The 17,162-nt window shown below is 37.7% G+C and overlaps 2 protein-coding genes across 4 annotated transcripts; both read right to left on the reverse strand.

Moving 5' to 3' along the window:
• Window positions 1-335: 335 nt before the first annotated feature.
• Window positions 336-9,669, reverse strand: LOC116178013 (dimethylaniline monooxygenase [N-oxide-forming] 2-like). Of its 3 annotated transcripts, none has more exons than XM_031497245.1 (7): window positions 9,370-9,669; window positions 2,223-2,418; window positions 2,038-2,179; window positions 1,691-1,990; window positions 1,501-1,645; window positions 1,292-1,455; window positions 336-1,244 (listed from the first exon to the last, which is right to left on the reverse strand). In XM_031497245.1, exons 2-7 carry the CDS (start codon window positions 2,408-2,410, stop codon window positions 954-956), a joined length of 1,230 nt encoding a protein of 409 aa, XP_031353105.1. In that variant the 5' UTR covers window positions 2,411-2,418; window positions 9,370-9,669; the 3' UTR covers window positions 336-953. The 3 variants fall into 3 exon arrangements, with proteins under 3 accessions (XP_031353105.1, XP_031353103.1, XP_031353104.1); XM_031497243.1 differs by lacking the exon at window positions 9,370-9,669 and adding an exon at window positions 2,675-2,767; XM_031497244.1 differs by lacking the exon at window positions 9,370-9,669 and adding an exon at window positions 2,529-2,657.
• A 141-nt stretch (window positions 9,670-9,810) lies between these two features.
• On the reverse strand, window positions 9,811-15,570 carry LOC116178012 (flavin-containing monooxygenase FMO GS-OX-like 3). The gene is made up of 5 exons (XM_031497242.1): window positions 15,000-15,570; window positions 10,943-11,084; window positions 10,592-10,891; window positions 10,231-10,539; window positions 9,811-10,184 (listed from the first exon to the last, which is right to left on the reverse strand). Exons 1-5 carry the CDS (start codon window positions 15,185-15,187, stop codon window positions 9,879-9,881), a joined length of 1,245 nt encoding a protein of 414 aa, XP_031353102.1. The 5' UTR covers window positions 15,188-15,570; the 3' UTR covers window positions 9,811-9,878.
• Between the last annotated feature and the right edge of the window lie 1,592 nt (window positions 15,571-17,162).

Below are 17,162 nucleotides of genomic sequence, written 5' to 3' on the forward strand. Positions count from 1 at the left end.
GCATTGATTAACATATAACGAGGAAGATAGACAACCGCAATGTGAAATCGTGAGCGTACGCTTCCTCCTTATATGTTAATCAATGCTTGCAGTTAATGGTAAATAATACTGTAATCAATTCGAAAAAAAACTGTATTTTACTGACAATCTTTAAGAATGGTAATATCAAAGATAATACTACACTTATCTTTGGTAATATTTACACACGACATCCATAACTCTTAAATTTGCTGTTTTCAAAATGTACTGGATGTTGTCTCACGATTAGGTATATTCCATACGCTATGGTTATATATGGAAATAATACTTTTGGCATTTATAAAGGAAAAATAACGTTTTTGCATATTGTATTTAATTACGTTTGCAAGTCGCTTTGTCGGCCATTATATTACTACGAAACATACAGTTCATTTTTTTAACTTGCAGGTGAGGTAGGTTAAGGTCAATATAATACATCGTTCAATAAGTACCGGGACTGACACACAGATCGCGTTAGTAAAATCTGCTTCGTTTTTCGAAAGAACCAATCTTTAAATGACATGTGTCTCATTTTCACGTCAATTGGATCATAAACAGCAAAGCTACTGTGGTGAAAGTGAACGAGTTGGGCTTCAATCTGCTTCCCCACCCACTATACTCTCCACATGTAACACCTAGCGACTACTGGCTGTTTTCTCGTCTCAAAAAGATGGCCCAGGGGAAAAAATTCTGGCTAAAATTAGGAAGTCATTGCTGTAACTGAAGGTTACTTTGAGGACAAGGAGAAATCGATTACAAGCATGGTATCGATTATTAGATAAGCGTTGGAATGGTTGTATAGCTCTTGAAGGTGATTATGTTGATGAATAAAAATGAACTTTGCGAAACAAATTCGGTTTCCTTAGTTAGTCCGGGGGCTTATTGAACGATGTGTTAACTATATTCCGAGCTCTATTCAACAATGCTGGTTAACGTTAAAGTTGTATAAAATGTTCTCCATCTACGATTTGAAAACAATCTTCTAAATTCCTATCCATTCGGGCTCTTGCATATAATTTACTAATGACAAACGGTACCGATGGAATGCCGGCTGCTTCGGACAACTCCAAGAAATATTCTGCTAAATGTTCGCTACCAATTTTGTGGTAGTATCGCAGGGGCATGTTTTTCAATTCTCTCTCGTTTACGTAAGCTTCGAGTTCTTCCAGCATACGTTTAAGCGGCGGTAAGAATTTTTTCCTTAACTGAGCCAAAGAAAATCTGACCTACACAAGCAAAAGGTAACTGTTCGCATCAGAGGGTGCTAACTCACTTGAATGTCACAAACGGGTATCACGGGCACTAAAAAAGGAATGCCTATAAAAAACATTGTTGGATGGTTGATGTTGACGATGTGCTTGTAGAGCGGATACACCCAATTGTCATTAACGGATATACCACAAGCTTCGGAAAGGAATGGGTACGTGTAGGCATAACCTTTGGCAGAGATTAAAATAAGTTGAATCGTCCGAATCTCCTTACCGGTACAATACAGAATAACATCCACATCTTCTTTGGTACCGTCTTGAAAAGTTGCACCGTAGTCACTAAGCTCTGTAATCTCGGGCTTCGTCGATAAATTTTTTCGCGAGACGATCTTTTCCTTATGTCGACAACTCAAAAACACCTGCATTACAACTTTTTACAAGGTTATAAGCCTTTGGACGCTTACATGGTCAGCTAACTCGGCTATCTTTGCAGCAATATCGGTACCAGATGATCCCCCACCAACCACTAGCACACGTTGATTTAAATACGGCTCGGGTTTACGATAGTCGTGACTATGAAGCTGTTTACCCCTGTATACACTTTGTCCACGAATGTTGGGAATCGTCGGAGAGCTGTAGTGACCATTGCATACAAAGACCGAGTCAAATTGGTAAAACTCTTGTGACCCGCTTTTCACATCGCTCACTATTAACGACCAATTCGAATTGTTTAAGGGTTCCACGCATGTGACGCACTTGTAATACTGAAAACGAACAGTTTTTTCATATCAACTCACGGTCGCAGGATTACCTTGATCCATTTTTGCAAATCAAAGACCTTCGCGTAGTTATTAAAATAATCTAATACTTGAGTCTGACTAAGATACGATTTTATTTCCTCCTTTGGATACGGAAAATCTATAAAATACATTACCTCTTTCGGCAGATTGGTCCTACAAAAATCTTACTGACCCAAATGACGCAGTTAAATATTACCTCATTCCCTTGTACATCGACGAGTGGATCGGTATGCCATTTTCATCCTTACGAATTTTGTCAGTATAAACCCATGTACCTCCAAGAACTCCGGTCTGTTCGAAAACGGTACACTCGTGCCCTTCATCCAAAGCGTACTTCAGCGATACCAGTCCCGCCGGTCCTGCACCGATTACTCCTATTTTCATTATTTAAACTACAACCCAAAAATGGAAAATTATGCACTGTAGTTGATACACTTGATCAGAAATGATTTTTGATCCTATCATGTGGTTTTTAATCTCTGGTGCTTGAATCTGAACCTACTTATGTCAGAAAAGTACCCCCAAGTACATTCAAATTTACAATAATTATTTAAACATTTTCGGTCAATGTCAGAGCAGTAACTAAATGACAAAATGGAATGATCGTGTTATTCTAGTATAATACGCAAACTTTTGTCCGTATCTTACCTACTGCAATTGCGATGATTAGTCGCAAATTTTTAAAACACAAAAATAGAATGCATTATACGTCTATAATTACCGCATGGCCAGTGAATGATCGTAAAAATATTTTTTAAGGAAATTTATGACTTAGTTTTAATTACACATAAAATGGTGCATTTTGTGCCCTACAACGTTTATAGTATAGAGATATTTGTGCCTTCCAAATCACTACGTTCTTCCGTCTGCTGGAACGACATCCAAACGTCACAAATGCTGTCTTTTGGTCAACGTTAAATGGGGAAGGGCGGGAGCCTTTTGGTGAATTAAATATACCATACGCAAAGTAGCTTATCAAATTATTAGTCGGCACGCATCAGCTTCTATTTATTAATGTTTCATTTGATACCGAAACTTTTATATTGTTTTGGTCTTGGTAGGACCTCGTCCTGCTCAGGATTTAAATAGCGCTATCGGCTAGCGCCCTTAACCAGTACCTATGACCAGTTTCGTGATAAGCTGATTATTTAACGATTTTAACCCGCTGAGGCATTTACACGCGTAGTGGGGTAGTACTAAACATCAAATAAAGTCCAATACTTCAAATTCTTTGTTGCGATCGCATTTATACCTTCATGAGTACATATAGAAATCTCATATGCAGTGAAAATACCTATTGTAGATGCATATTATGATCTTAGTTGCGACTTTGTTATGTACATCGCGCGTAATTAATGGAAATACCGGCCGGTTCAAGATAAGTACTGGCATTGCATCAAAAATAAAGCAGACGATGCATCACCTACATTTGACAGTACTTATTATTGATTTAAAGATACAATTCAGGTAACGTATCGATTTTGATTCTGAAGGGATATTTAAATTTGTCGCTTTTTTTGGCACCACGTTTCCCGTTCATAAATATACCCAAATTAAATTTTAGATATCTGAATACCGCTTGGTTAACTGTATTAACCACATAATACGTAACATATATTTATAAAGTAACACATGGTAAGTTTTATACGATGAGCTATAACCTAAGAAGCAAATCAAGTGCAAGTCAACGAGTCCGTAAGTAAATATCATCAGCACCATTGGGGTACCGACATGGAGGATAACATTTTCAACCTTATATCTACATCGTGAATCAGTGAAGTAGAAATAATTTTCATGTCCTTTGCAAAATTCCAGTTTTAATTTTTTTAAGGCAGGTAGTATTTAATTTCGTCATTATATTCAATGAAGTATGTTTTGTTGTTTTTCGATACCAAATCTGCCATTTTGTTTTCAATTAAAAAAAATATTTTCACATGTTGTTTACTAAAAACGTGTTGGGTAGATTTACAAATACAATAAATGAAAATAACACACGAGCAAAGTCAAAGGGTTACCTATCAACTTACAATAAATGTTTGAAATGGCAACCTCCCCGTTGGTATCATAACCGCAACTTGGACTCGCAGGCCGTAGACACTGCCCTGAGCACCACGGGAAGAGTAGGGTCACTTTCCCCTCCTATACCTCGAGCTCGAAAGCGTATGAATGTGATGAATATTGACTTTGTGCCATGTAGGTACTTGATATCCACAACATGAAGAAGGGCAATTGTTTCATTTGTGGAAGACCTTGTCTATAGAAGGGTGAACTACAATAAAGGAATGAGGTACCACCTCATTGAAAGGAGCAAAAAAAACAAAGACAAGTAACGCCTCCTGCTGAAGGCCTTTCCTTTGTCATCTTTCACAATAAATTCAGAGTACGTACCTGAAGTGAGGGGCAGCTAGAGCAGAGCAAAGTCGTGTTGCCGGGCGTAAATATCATGGACTTGGTTTTAAAAAAATTGTGTGCTATATTCGTCAGTCGAATTTGTGGTCAGGGAAAATAAGAAGAAGAAAAAAAGCCGCCCATGTTATGATATTGGAATGTAAGGATTTCCTTATAGCGGTAGCTACGAGCAGAGGCTATGGCGAGGTTCTCCAAAGAATCAACCTTGTTGCTGATCTCTGTTCAGAAGCAGGTCGTTACCACCGGACGTGCGGCAAGGCATTTTTAAAACCCACTCCAAGGAGCATTTGACTCCCTTGATGACAATAAAACCGTCCATGCCGTGGATGTATAACCCTGCACTGCAGCAAAGTCAGAGACGACCATAAGGAAACCGAACAAGTTATTATATACCATTGGTACCTTTCCAAGGGACCACACTGCAGGGCTCCAGTCCGTATGACACCAATGAGCAGAAACCACTCACTGAAGACTAACTTTCTCCCAGTGACTTACCTACTATGGATTTATGACATTCGTCGCTAACAGAGGTTTTCTGCAGCCACTGTCCTATTTACAGAAACCGTGAAGTCTATAATGTCGAAAGAAAGGTTCTTGTTTAACGAGAAGAATAAAGACTGGCTAATATCCATGTTAAAACCAAGCGAACATCAGAATGCTTTACAGTGCGCCCAACTGTTGAAGATGCCCATCGTCACGGAATCTATTGCAAGAGTTAATTAGTACACTACTGTGGCAATTGTGGGATAAGATACAGATCTGTTCAGCCTTCTGCTTAAACCGGAAAACACTTTGTTCTCACCATGGCTTCTGAAGCACTCCACCACCATCAAGGAGCAACTTCTCTTCTTCCACGGCATCAGTGGATCGGCAATCGGCATCGGCAATTTTTCGGCAAGGAAAGATGACGTAACTGACTACGTAAAGCCCTGGAGAGTAACCCGCTGTTGCAGGATGCTGTCCAGAACTTTCAAAACCCTGATGCATCCCAGGATGAGGTGATCAGTGCAGCGGAAAGGCTCTTGGTTGGAGTGTACGCTGGCAGGGTCACAGCCTCGATTCTTGATTAGCTGCGATAGGAGATGTTTACCTCATCTCTCCCTCGTACCTCAGTAACAGGCAAGAGAACACTCCCTTCGTGCATACCACCAGGTAAGGCGTGGTGTGCCCTCGATTGGAGAAGTGGAAAAGACCGCCGACTGACATTATCCCAATAACCACTTCAGTGAAACCTGCCCCAGCAAGGTGCTTCACTCCATCTCTTACAATTGTAGGGTGGAGTGCAGGACTTGTTTGACAATCTTGAATTGGAAGGTCAAGCGTGCTCCAACGCTTCTGTTGAGGAAGAAGCATCCAGCACCCCTTATCTATTGGAGGAAGAAGAGGAGGACCTCAGCAACTAATTGATGGAGGAAATGCAAGATGATCCAGAATTATTAATAGGATATTCCAAAACTGTTTTTAAAATTTGGCATATAAGTATGGTCAAATTTTGGGCGTTCTTTGAACACGCCATTAAATTCTTTACAACTTTGATTGCAAGAATGTTTTGATAGCACCAGTACTTTGGATGCTACAAACGACAGAGTTGTCAAATGGTACATTTTAGCGAATATAGGAAACATTATTGTTCTTCAGCCGTCGATTACTACCTTATAAATGGATCCAGTTTTAAAGTGCAGCCAATCGACGCAGAAAACCTGAAAAAAAGCCCGAAAGTTTTTGGGGCACCAACAGTTAAACTAAAAAAATAAAATATGTACTTATTGGCAAGGAAGGGAATTGTATGTTTTTTCCCCAACTTTCAAGCAGAGTAACTATACACAGAAAACCGATAATTTTCAATAGGTTTTCCTACGTCCCTAGCTCTGCAACTTCAGTAAAATTGTGCCTTTCTTGACTGGGTACGTAAAAAATTCTTATAACGTTAATGCATCCAGAACACGAAATTTTAAATGAACTAAATAACTATAAGATATAGAAAGTGGTGTAAATTAAAATTCGCCATGAAATAATTTAATTACAGATATTAATTAAGATACATCTCTTTTGCGTAGATTGACTTTCCATTAATTGTTAAGTTACCAAGCATAAGCTTACATAACCCTCCTTTAAATTACAAATTAATATACTACAGTTCATTCAGTTTCTCACTTAATATACGTACGTTAAAATTCGTCGTGAAATAATTTAATTTAAAGCACTTCTGTTTGGCGTAGGTAGTTCTTCTATTGATTCTCCTTAAATTGTTAATAGTCCAGTCAATAGAGACCTAAATAGGGGAGTTTAGTCAAAAATTTGGTGTCCAAGAGGTTATGACTGATTCTTATGTATTTTTTGGCGTAGATTCCGAATGTTTAATCTCCCACCAACCTTAGGGGGTGGGAACCCCCCCAAAAATGCAAAAAACCCCAAAATTTCGGCCCAAAATTCAGAATTTTGGAAAAATCTCGCTAAATTTAGATTTTTGGCCCAAAGTACCTTAGTTCAAAATTAAAGTACACAAAATTTGCAGGAAAAGTGATATATACACTTTTGGTCTAGGACCAACGGGGGCGGAGATAAGAGGGAGGTCAAAAAAGGGTACTTTGTTGGAAAACGTGAAAAAAACGGAATTTCTCTGAATAACTCTCTAAATGTTGGTTTTAGAGAAAAAACTCAAAGGACCAAAATGAAAGTAGACGAAAAATTACTTCGGAAAGTGCACGTGTGCGGAGCCGATGAAGGGGGGGAGGAGGGGAGGGGGCGAGCGCAAAACCTCTCTTCCTGGCGCCGCGCGACGGCACTGGCATAAGGCGCTATACGCGCAGTTTCGGGTATCTCTGGCGGCCTCGGTCCCGGTCATAACGGATGCTTCTTTGTCCTTATTTTAGAAAGGGGCCTCTGGCTTCCCCCTCCCTCTTGTTGGTCGTTTGTATGCTTTTTGTGTCCTCTGGAAACCAGTTCAAGATCCTTCTTCAGTGCGTCTGTGTTGTCGCGTCGTGCGCATCACGCTATATTGCTCCGTGCTTATTTACTATTTTTCGCCTGAGCCAGTAGAGGTTGAGTTTTTATTTAAAGATGGCCTAAAAAAGTGCGAAAGTAACGTTTCTTGCTGTCCGCCATGCAAATCAGAATTTCAGACAAATACTACAATCTCCCCCAAAAATTGTAACTCGAGCACTAAATAAACAAGTATAAATTGTGCACAACTCCTGTGCAGATAAAGCGCATTTTTTTAACCGAAATAGCTTTTGTATGGACATCACCAATGGATATATTTCTTGCAGACGTTTCAATCGCCCTTTGATAGTACCCTCTTCCGACAATCCGTTCTTGAGGTATAAGGTAATATACCCGATCACGATAAGAGGTCGAGGAGGAGGGCTATGGTTGGTAGAAATTAATTCCTTGCGTTGAGACCTTTCATTAGAGTACCATGAAGGTTAAAACTAGTTCCACTCTCTCCCCTCGAGAGTATATGCAAGCGAACAAACTCAAAACGCACAGGCGCGCGAGCACGATATTACAGAAAATTTCGGTAAAAACAACAAACTTTTAACCGAAAAATAGTAAATAAGCAGGGAGCAATATAGCGTGATGCGCACGACGCGACTACACAGACGCACTGAAGAGGGATCTTGAACTGGTTTCCAGAGGACACAAAAAGCATACAAACGACCAACAAGAGGGAGGGGGAAGCCAGAGGCCCCTTTCTAAAATAAGGACAAAGAAGCATCCGTTATGACCGGGACCGAGGCCGCCAGAGATACCCGAAACTGCGCGTATAGCGCCTTATGCCAGTGCCGTCGCGCGGCGCCAGGAAGAGAGGTTTTGCGCTCGCCCCCTCCCCCTCCTCCCCCCCTTCATCGGCTCCGCACACGTGCACTTTCCGAAGTAATTTTTCGTCTACTTTCATTTTGGTCCTTTGAGTTTTTTCTCTAAAACCAACATTTAGCGAGTTATTCAGAGAAATTCCGTTTTTTTCACGTTTTCCAACAAAGTACCCTTTTTTGACCCCCCTCTTATCTCCGCCCCCGTTGGTCCTAGACCAAAAGTGTATATATCACTTTTCCTGCAAATTTTGTGTACTTTAATTTTGAACTAAGGTACTTTGGGCCAAAAATCTAAATTTAGCGAGATTTTTCCAAAATTCTGAATTTTGGGCCGAAATTTTGGGGTTTTTTGCATTTTTGGGGGGGTTCCCACCCCCTAAGGTTGGTGGGAGATTAAAAATTCGGAATCTACGCCAAAAAATACATAAGAAACAGTCATAACCTCTTGGACACCAAATTTTTGACTAAACTTTTCTCTATTGACTGGACTATAAGTCTATTATGGAGCAATGAATCAAATGAATGCAAAATTTTAAATCTAGGTAGGATTTAATATATAAACTGAATTAAATTAAAATTCGCCATGAAATAATTTAATTTAAAACACTTCTCTTTGGCGCAGATTCCATCCCCCACTGCTTTTCCTTTAATTTTTAAGTTAAGTTATAATATGTACTTCTTCAAAACATGTAATTGTTTATTAATAATAATGGTGTTAATAACCTCCATTTATTGTTATATGAGATATCAAATTTCGGCGTATAAAGTTAAAAAAATTTGAAATTAGCTTTAATAGTAGGTACCTATATATCAAAAGTATTCCATTATCTGTATTTTGCAAGCCACAGAGTGATAATTATTAGAGATTGCAATCAAATTCCATAATTAGATTTAATTACGCTAGCACCATCTGCTGAGCATGTGTTGCAGAGACTACGTTATCCAAATCTGTACGTACTGGGGAATAGCGCATTCTACTTTATAGTAATAATCTTACATATCCTCTTTAAATTTTAGCATTTATAATTATGTAGTCAAACTAGACATCTACTTATCAAAACGACCCATGGCAATAAATGGTAAATTTACTATTAGAAATAAGAAACAAAAAAAACTTACCACCCCCGTATTATATTTATTGCAACGTGTCATTACACAGTAAGGATACTGCAATAGTTGTCAAATTAGTCCACAAGATGGCGCTTAACGTATCATTCAGAACGCATTTTAAAAAACTACCTAGAAATTTATTCAACCCCGTCCATTTTTTACATTGCGCACTTTATTTATCCTCATAGTAACAAATAGATAAAAACGCGTGCATGTGATTATCAAACTAAATTTTTTTCTTCACGTTTCCTTTCTCAATTAAAAATTAATCTCTGCATATCTAGTCCAGAGTTTACTAAAAATTCCATGCACTTATATTGCGAAAAAGATGACGAAACAGTCTTTACGTCAATATTTTTTCTAAATTAGGAAATGTCTAAAGCATTAGGATTATGAAACAGTACATTAACTTCATCGTTCTAGTTCAATTTTTAATTTAAAGCGAGCGAGTTATTTTCAGTCAATAATTTATTTAATACCTAACCCGAATATAATAAATATACAATAATTTTAAAAAGTTAACATTTAAACTGCACAAAGTTTTCGCTATCAATGATCTTAATACAATTAGTCAAATCTCTCTTATTGTTATCCACCCAATCCAGAATTTTGTTTAACACAATAGGCATCGGGCGGATATTCGCTACCGAGGAAAGCTCCTTAAAATACTTTTCTTGACTTTGGACCCCCTTAATGCGGTGCGCGTATCTTTCGTGCAAACCGTTCGTTAAGCGTTCAACGTTCTGTTCCTCCAACTCACGTAGCATTTCCTCCTTGGGAGGCAGAGAAAACTTACCCCCTACGGCTGCTAAGGCAAAACGTACCTAGAATTGTTTTAGTTAGTGTTTGTCGCATTTTGGGATGATTTACCTCTATGTCTAGTGCGGGTATCTCGCATAGATAATACGGTATTCCAATAAAGCACATGGTCGGGTGGTTGATGTTCACGATGTGCTTGTATAAAGGCTTCACCCAGTTATTTTCAATTCTTATGTCGCACCCTTCCGTTAAAAATGGAAAGGAATATTTATAGCCTGTGCAATACAGGATGGTATCAAAGGTATCTTCGGTTCCATCTCGGAAGACGACTCCGCTTGGCGTAATATTCGAAAGTTCTTGCTTCTTTTCGACGTTGTCTAAGTCGCTACTCTTCAGCCTTGAGCGATAACAAAGAACAACCTAGGAAAGAAACTAATTCAAATACCCGAGCTAGTACGAACTTAAACCTTACCTTATTGGCCACTTTCGAAATTAACCCGGCGATATCAACCCCCGAGGAACTGCCACCGATAACCAACACGTTTTTTCCTTTGAAAGACTCGCAAGTCCTGAAATTGTGACTATGAACTTGCTCTCCGGTGAATTGGTCGTGTCCTGGCAATTTCGGTACGTAGGGAACGCTGTAGTGGCCTGTACAGATGAAGACGGCGTCGTAGGCCTGCGTTTCGGTCAACTTTGTTTTCGCATCTTGAGCCGTAATGCCCCAGCCGTTAGCGCCTTCTGCTGCTATCTTAGTGACACGTTTATAGAACTGAAATAATCTGCATTAAAACACGTTTCCAAAGTGTTTGTGAATAAATACCTTAATGTGTTCCTTTAAATGGAATGTATCGGCGTACTGGTTGAAGTACTTTATAACTTCTTGCTGGGAGATGTACGATTTCGTTTGTTGTTTCGGGTAGGGAAAATCCAAGAAGGTCATTATTTCTTTGGGGACATTGGTCCTGAAACAATTAAATGGCGTTAGATGGTCATCAGGTCACATTATTCCTCAAATTTCGCACAATTTCGAACTCAATGGGCTTTCCTAAGGCTGCAAAGGCATGTGGCATTAAAATTTTTATATGTATGTATTAGATAATTTAGCATCTACGTTGGCTTTAAAGTAAGCCGAGTATACAGAGGGTTTTTTTTATTTTTTTGTTCAAATAATAATAGAAAAACAAAATTGGCAAATTTCGGTTTTTCTTCGAAAATCATTGGAATTTACCGGTTTTGTTTACAGCACTCTTTAATAGATCTTTTCTCTGGTTTGACCATCGTCGTATCTTTTATGGTTTCGAAGATCCCCATGATAGACATCCTTATCTTGGATACAGTGTACACTACTACAGGGCCTCGTATGAAACCCTGCGGCACACAAACATTGGTTAATGCTTCTGTTGAAGACATTCTGTTGTATGGTACTAGCTGTAAACGACTTCAGGATAAAATTCAATTTTTCAATGATTGCTTCTTGAGAATAAATCGTTAGTTTCATTTCAATAATTTAAACTAATTTAATTTACCACGTTGCTAATTGAGAATTTTCGGTTTCAATAGCCACGCGATCGTGTGATTTAATTCAAAATACCTACTAAAGTATGTATTCTATTTTTATTTGCCCTGAAGAATAATTATTTCCTATAAATATCGGATGACGTATGACGATATTTACTATTGGAAATCGAGGTTATTATGCTTTATCTCATTGGACGTCACTTCTGGTAAAGAGAACTACAAAAAGTTGTCGATATGACCTTTGTTTGGGTGGAATCTCTTATGTTAATGCTCCAATTCGTTTTAGGTATCAGTTTTTATACCGTGTGTAAACCAAATTATAGGCTCATCTCTGTAATTTTGGCACAATTAGCGGTATGAATATAAAATTTTTGTGGTGTTACAGCTAATTATTTTCTCGATCGACCTCGGATAAATTATCGAAAACAACGCATTAGATGTAAAATATCCAAAAGTGTATAAATATACGGGCTGTGTGGGCTAGTTCTAAAGCTTCGAAATTTAGGGTCATCTTGTTGTCCCATGTGGGCGCCATTTTGCAACGGGTTTGCGTATTGCCTTCCTTAAAATCCGATATTTTTCCAAAAATGGCCTCGAAAATTGTATAGCAAATTTTGCAAATGACCCACGGCTAGCCCTCAACATAAATGACTTACTGAAAATTCCTCCTTATTATTTGTGAAAGTTGACTTCAAAATCTGTTTTTCTAAACACCGAATTACGATAGTTTGGATATATTAATGACAAAATCAATCATGAAATCGATCCAAACTCCATTTTACAGAATTACAGCATCCACTACGATTTTTTAAACCAAATGTTCTTTATTAAAACTAAAAACAACTTTAAATCGAAAACTGAGCTTTTCTAACAATTTCAATGTACATACAATACAAACGGCTTCAATTTATCCAGAGATTGTTATCTTTAAGGACGTTGAAATTAGAATTTTACTTGAGAATGTTTAAACGTGAAACAAAATTAGAAATCATGGTTGTTTTCTTAAAGATAAACAACTTTTAAATTTACATAAATAAAATAACGGTACCTTATGTGAAAAAATGTCCTTCTAGAGATGACGAAGTTGATACAATATTTCGTACAGCTATAGGATGATACGGACTGTAAAAAGGATCTTTCCGTCGGATACCTTTTCTTCTACGAATTTGACAGGGAGTCGTTGCCCTCTGGACGAAATTTCAATGTTTAGAGGTCGCTACCCCAAAAGCGTAATGTTTTTCAGGGGTTTCAAACGTCTTTTGTGTTAATTTAATTGGAGAAATTTCCACTAGGCACCCAGGATTATACGCCTTACTTTTACGAATGTTTTTCTAGTACGTGCATTGAAAACCAGTTCATTTTTTTTACGAATTCTAACTGGGAAGGTCCCCCTCTTTTTTTATTGCTTTCGCGCCCGAGAAACTGACTATTAATCATAAATAATAGCGCCTTTGTAGGGAACAAATACAATATGAAAAATTTAAGCGATTTTGTTCTCGACTAAATAGAGTAGCAATTTTACGCGACGATAAACCGCATAGCCAACTGTTCAAAAATTTGTATTGTCTTTTATGTATTCACTAACCTTTTTCTTGAGCATAGATAATAACTGGCACGTTCGAATTAATTCCTTATGGATGTAAGTTCACTCAATTGTAAACGCACGTAACTTGCGTTTTATGTTAAGGAAAATACCCGCAATCACAAGTTATAAGACCGCAATTTTTACTCCGAAAAAGAACGAACCAACTTTTTTTGTTGCTTGAAATGTTACGCAGAAAGTATTAATCTGCGCGATTGGTATAAAAATGAATCTATCAGAAAAGTTTTTCTTTCGGATTACAACTGCTTGCGCTGGCAATCCAGACTCGAATTAATCTTGTGTTTGGCGCTCAAAAAACAACTAATATCTTGGACCATGTACGTAACGATCTCGTAGCCCAAGAACCAATACCTGCAAATCTCCCGGTATGACAATTAATGCAAGAAATGGAGGCCGGATTCGAAGCTGGTCAACAATCAATGGAACCTAATTCGAAGCTGGTCAAATGGGATGATGTTAGGGTCTTCTTAAAAGGGTTATAGAAAATGACGATGGCACGACCACAACTGCACAGATACTGATCCAGGAGAACAGAATATCTGAAGTACTACGGCAGATGCACGATGTTACATCGGGAGGCTACCTGGGTGTGACCAAAACAGTTAAGTTGAGGGAACGATTCTACTAGGTAAATTGCAAACAAGATGTGAAGGAATGGTGCAGTAAATGTGCAGTTTGCGCCAAGGATCAGTCGGAAAGAAAAAGGCACCAAGCAGTTGGCTGGCAGCGTGAAGGCCCAAGCTGGTGGTTATCAACCTGAAGATCTGGTTTGGTTGTATTGTTCCCAGAGGAGACGCGAGATATCCTCGAAATTACAGAGAGCTTGGGAACGACCGTATGTTGTCGTGAAGAGAATAAATGACTTAGTATACCGGATAATTAAACTACCACGAGGAAAGCCGGTGATCGGGCGCATAAATCGTTTGGTTCCATGCGCAGAACAGAATTAGCCCGAATGTGATGCCACTTTCGCGGAATTTGTGGCACATTACTCTAGAAAGCAGAGGCACGCCTTGCTGTTGTTCGTGATTTCAACGCCGAAGTAATAAATAGTTCGCGTCGTTATAAATTGTGTATGTGTGAGTAATAACTAATATTTTCACTGTTACAAATCGATTCGTTTCAATACTGTTATAAATTTAACGGTAATTGGTTGTAAATAAATAAAGCACGTAATTAAATTTACGTTTCAGTATAAATGTTTAAAATTATTACAATTATTTAAGAAAAGATTTTGAGTTTATTTCAAAGCGGTCTTGTTAAAGTCAAAAATAGTACCCATTTTTAACCATAACAACATTAAATATAAAAAAATGAAAAAGTTAAGTAAGTAACGCGTGAAACAATCATAATTTTGGTTACCATTATCACAAGTGACTAACGTTATATAAAATGTTACAATTGTGCAAGTAAACGTGATCTCTTTTATCGTTACGATAATATAATAGAGGTTAAAGACATTTTCAAATTTCTCACGCTTTGAGGATCTAAGCAACGCGGTGGGTTAATTGCAAATTTGGGCAAGTTTATTTTCTTGTAAATTCTGGTTAAATTAATCGCAATTAAATCGAATAATTACATAATATGCAAAATGATGAGTTGGTACCATGAACACGAGTGTCTTAAATTTTAAATTAAGTAGTTGATTATAAACCACTTTTGACCCCAGCATTCCATTTGCATGTATCGACAAATAAATGAAAAGTATTAGACCTCTTGACGCTTAACTTAAATTTATTATCAAAATGCTACTTACATTAGCCCTTTGTACATGGAAGAATGTACCGGAAATCCATATTCGTCCACCCCAATACGGTCAGTGTACATCCAAGTACCACCAATATAACCCGACTGCTCATAGACGTCAATTTCATGCCCTTCATCCAAAGAGTACTTCGTGGAGACTAGTCCAGATGGTCCAGCACCGATTATAGCAATTTTCATTTTAAACCCTTATTAAGTAACTGGTATCTAATTGTAGACTCTTCAGTTGAATGTTTATTTTTGATCGTACCAAGTAGAATGTTTTATCAGACCTGAACCAGAAATATATATATCTCCGTATCATACGCTTATCTCTTTCGTTAAATCCTAAAGAACAATTTGATTAGAAAGCTTTTTATCTATTTTTCCTTGAATCGAATAACGCCGGAATGATTCCATATCCGTTAGAATCCTTCTAAACGTTTCCATTTGATTGCCATCGACGCTTGTTTAAATTAATAATACGCTTAGATACACCCTTCGTTTGGCTCTTCAGTTTCAATTTCTGACAATTGAATTTGATTCCTGTACCAATTTAAATCAATAGGGGACCATTGATGTCGAACCGCTAACGTAACAATCGATCACTTCTGACACTATCGGTCAGTTGAGTGATGAAGTTACTTAATCCTTAAGATCTTTCCCAACTAATCAATTTCACCAAACTACATTTCATTTATCTAAATCACAGCGGTTAATAATCTCCTTCGATTAATTCACAATTTGTATCGCGTTGTGCCACCGGGAGAACATTTTCGCTATAGTAAAGAAATAAAATTTTTACTGTAACCGGCATTTTCCAATAAGCAAACAAAGAAAATATACATCCATGTGATTGCAAACGTTAAAAAATGAGAGTCGAAAGGGCGACATTAGCTAAATCTATTTGGAACGTTCTTTTAAAATAATGAGGTTTTGTAATCGAATTGTGCAAATTTTTACGGCTTATTTGACCTCAACATTAAAACTGGAATTTAACTCCATTGATAATTACAATAACTGCATTTGTTTACTTCATTTTATAAGGACGTACACGTTGCGTAATCGCACGAGATACTAAATCGAAGGATGTCGTAGACGTAAACTGGAAAAATTTCTCCTTTGCAATGAGAAAAACAAACCACATTCCGGTTATTTACCTACTTCGTAGGGGAAAATTGTTTTACCAAAAACCTAATGAGTTTGACGTAATGTCAGCTGTTATTTCGAAATGCATGGCCAATAAATAAATCCTTGATAATACTGAAATGCATTAAAATTTCCTGCAACAAACAACAGAAAAGCGCGCTGACCGATAGAGACAAGTCTTGGTCATGCATGTATGAACCCCTTTTGACATTTATGCCCAGTTTAACTTTATAATTTGGACAAGCGGCAATTGATCTACAAATAAGAGACATACGGTGTACGCATGACTGTGTGATCCAATTTTTGAAATACGCTTTTCGTTAACTTTTACGAGAAGACGGTCAAACTTTCAAAAAAAAATCACCTCACAAATAAGACAATTGATGTTGACCATGCGCATTATTTGCGGTCAATTTAATTTTATGAAAGACGAGATGAAAGATCTGTTAAAATTTCGGAAACATCCGCCTGCGACTCTGCGCATACACATTTCATGTGTCTTTTAGCCTGCGGATTTTTTTTGATGTGCGTTTATTTTTTGGCGCACTTAACCAACCCTTAAAATTTATTTCAATACATTTTTTTAACACACCAACATAATAAATAATAACCCAAAGTAATAACAATGGCCGACAACAGAGCTCCTCTCCACAGTCAAATATCGCCACAGATATACGTGTTTAAGTTTGCTTAATCAAAGGATCAAAACGTGTATAGGATTTAGCATAACAAACGACAAATGAAAGGTCGCTAAAACAACTCAATACATCTGATGAAATAGGCGCTTTAATTGTGGTATCATCCGTCACCAAAAAGTGGTCAGTTTTGCAAAAGAAGAAAAGTGATTTGGGGATCGAATCCTCCTGCACCAAGGCCTATAAACTGTCAATATTGTCGATAAAGACTATCTTGTTTGGTGTTTGTCTCCGTTTTTTTTAAAAATAATAATAATCGCTTTTATAAACACAATAGTCACTGGTGAAATCTAGCTCAAGGTTTATCTACTTAAACAGTGAGTATGCGACCG

Source organism: Photinus pyralis, unplaced genomic scaffold (assembly GCF_008802855.1).
Source record: "Photinus pyralis isolate 1611_PpyrPB1 unplaced genomic scaffold, Ppyr1.3 Ppyr1.4_LG8, whole genome shotgun sequence".
Classification (NCBI taxonomy): Eukaryota; Metazoa; Arthropoda; class Insecta; order Coleoptera; family Lampyridae; genus Photinus; species Photinus pyralis.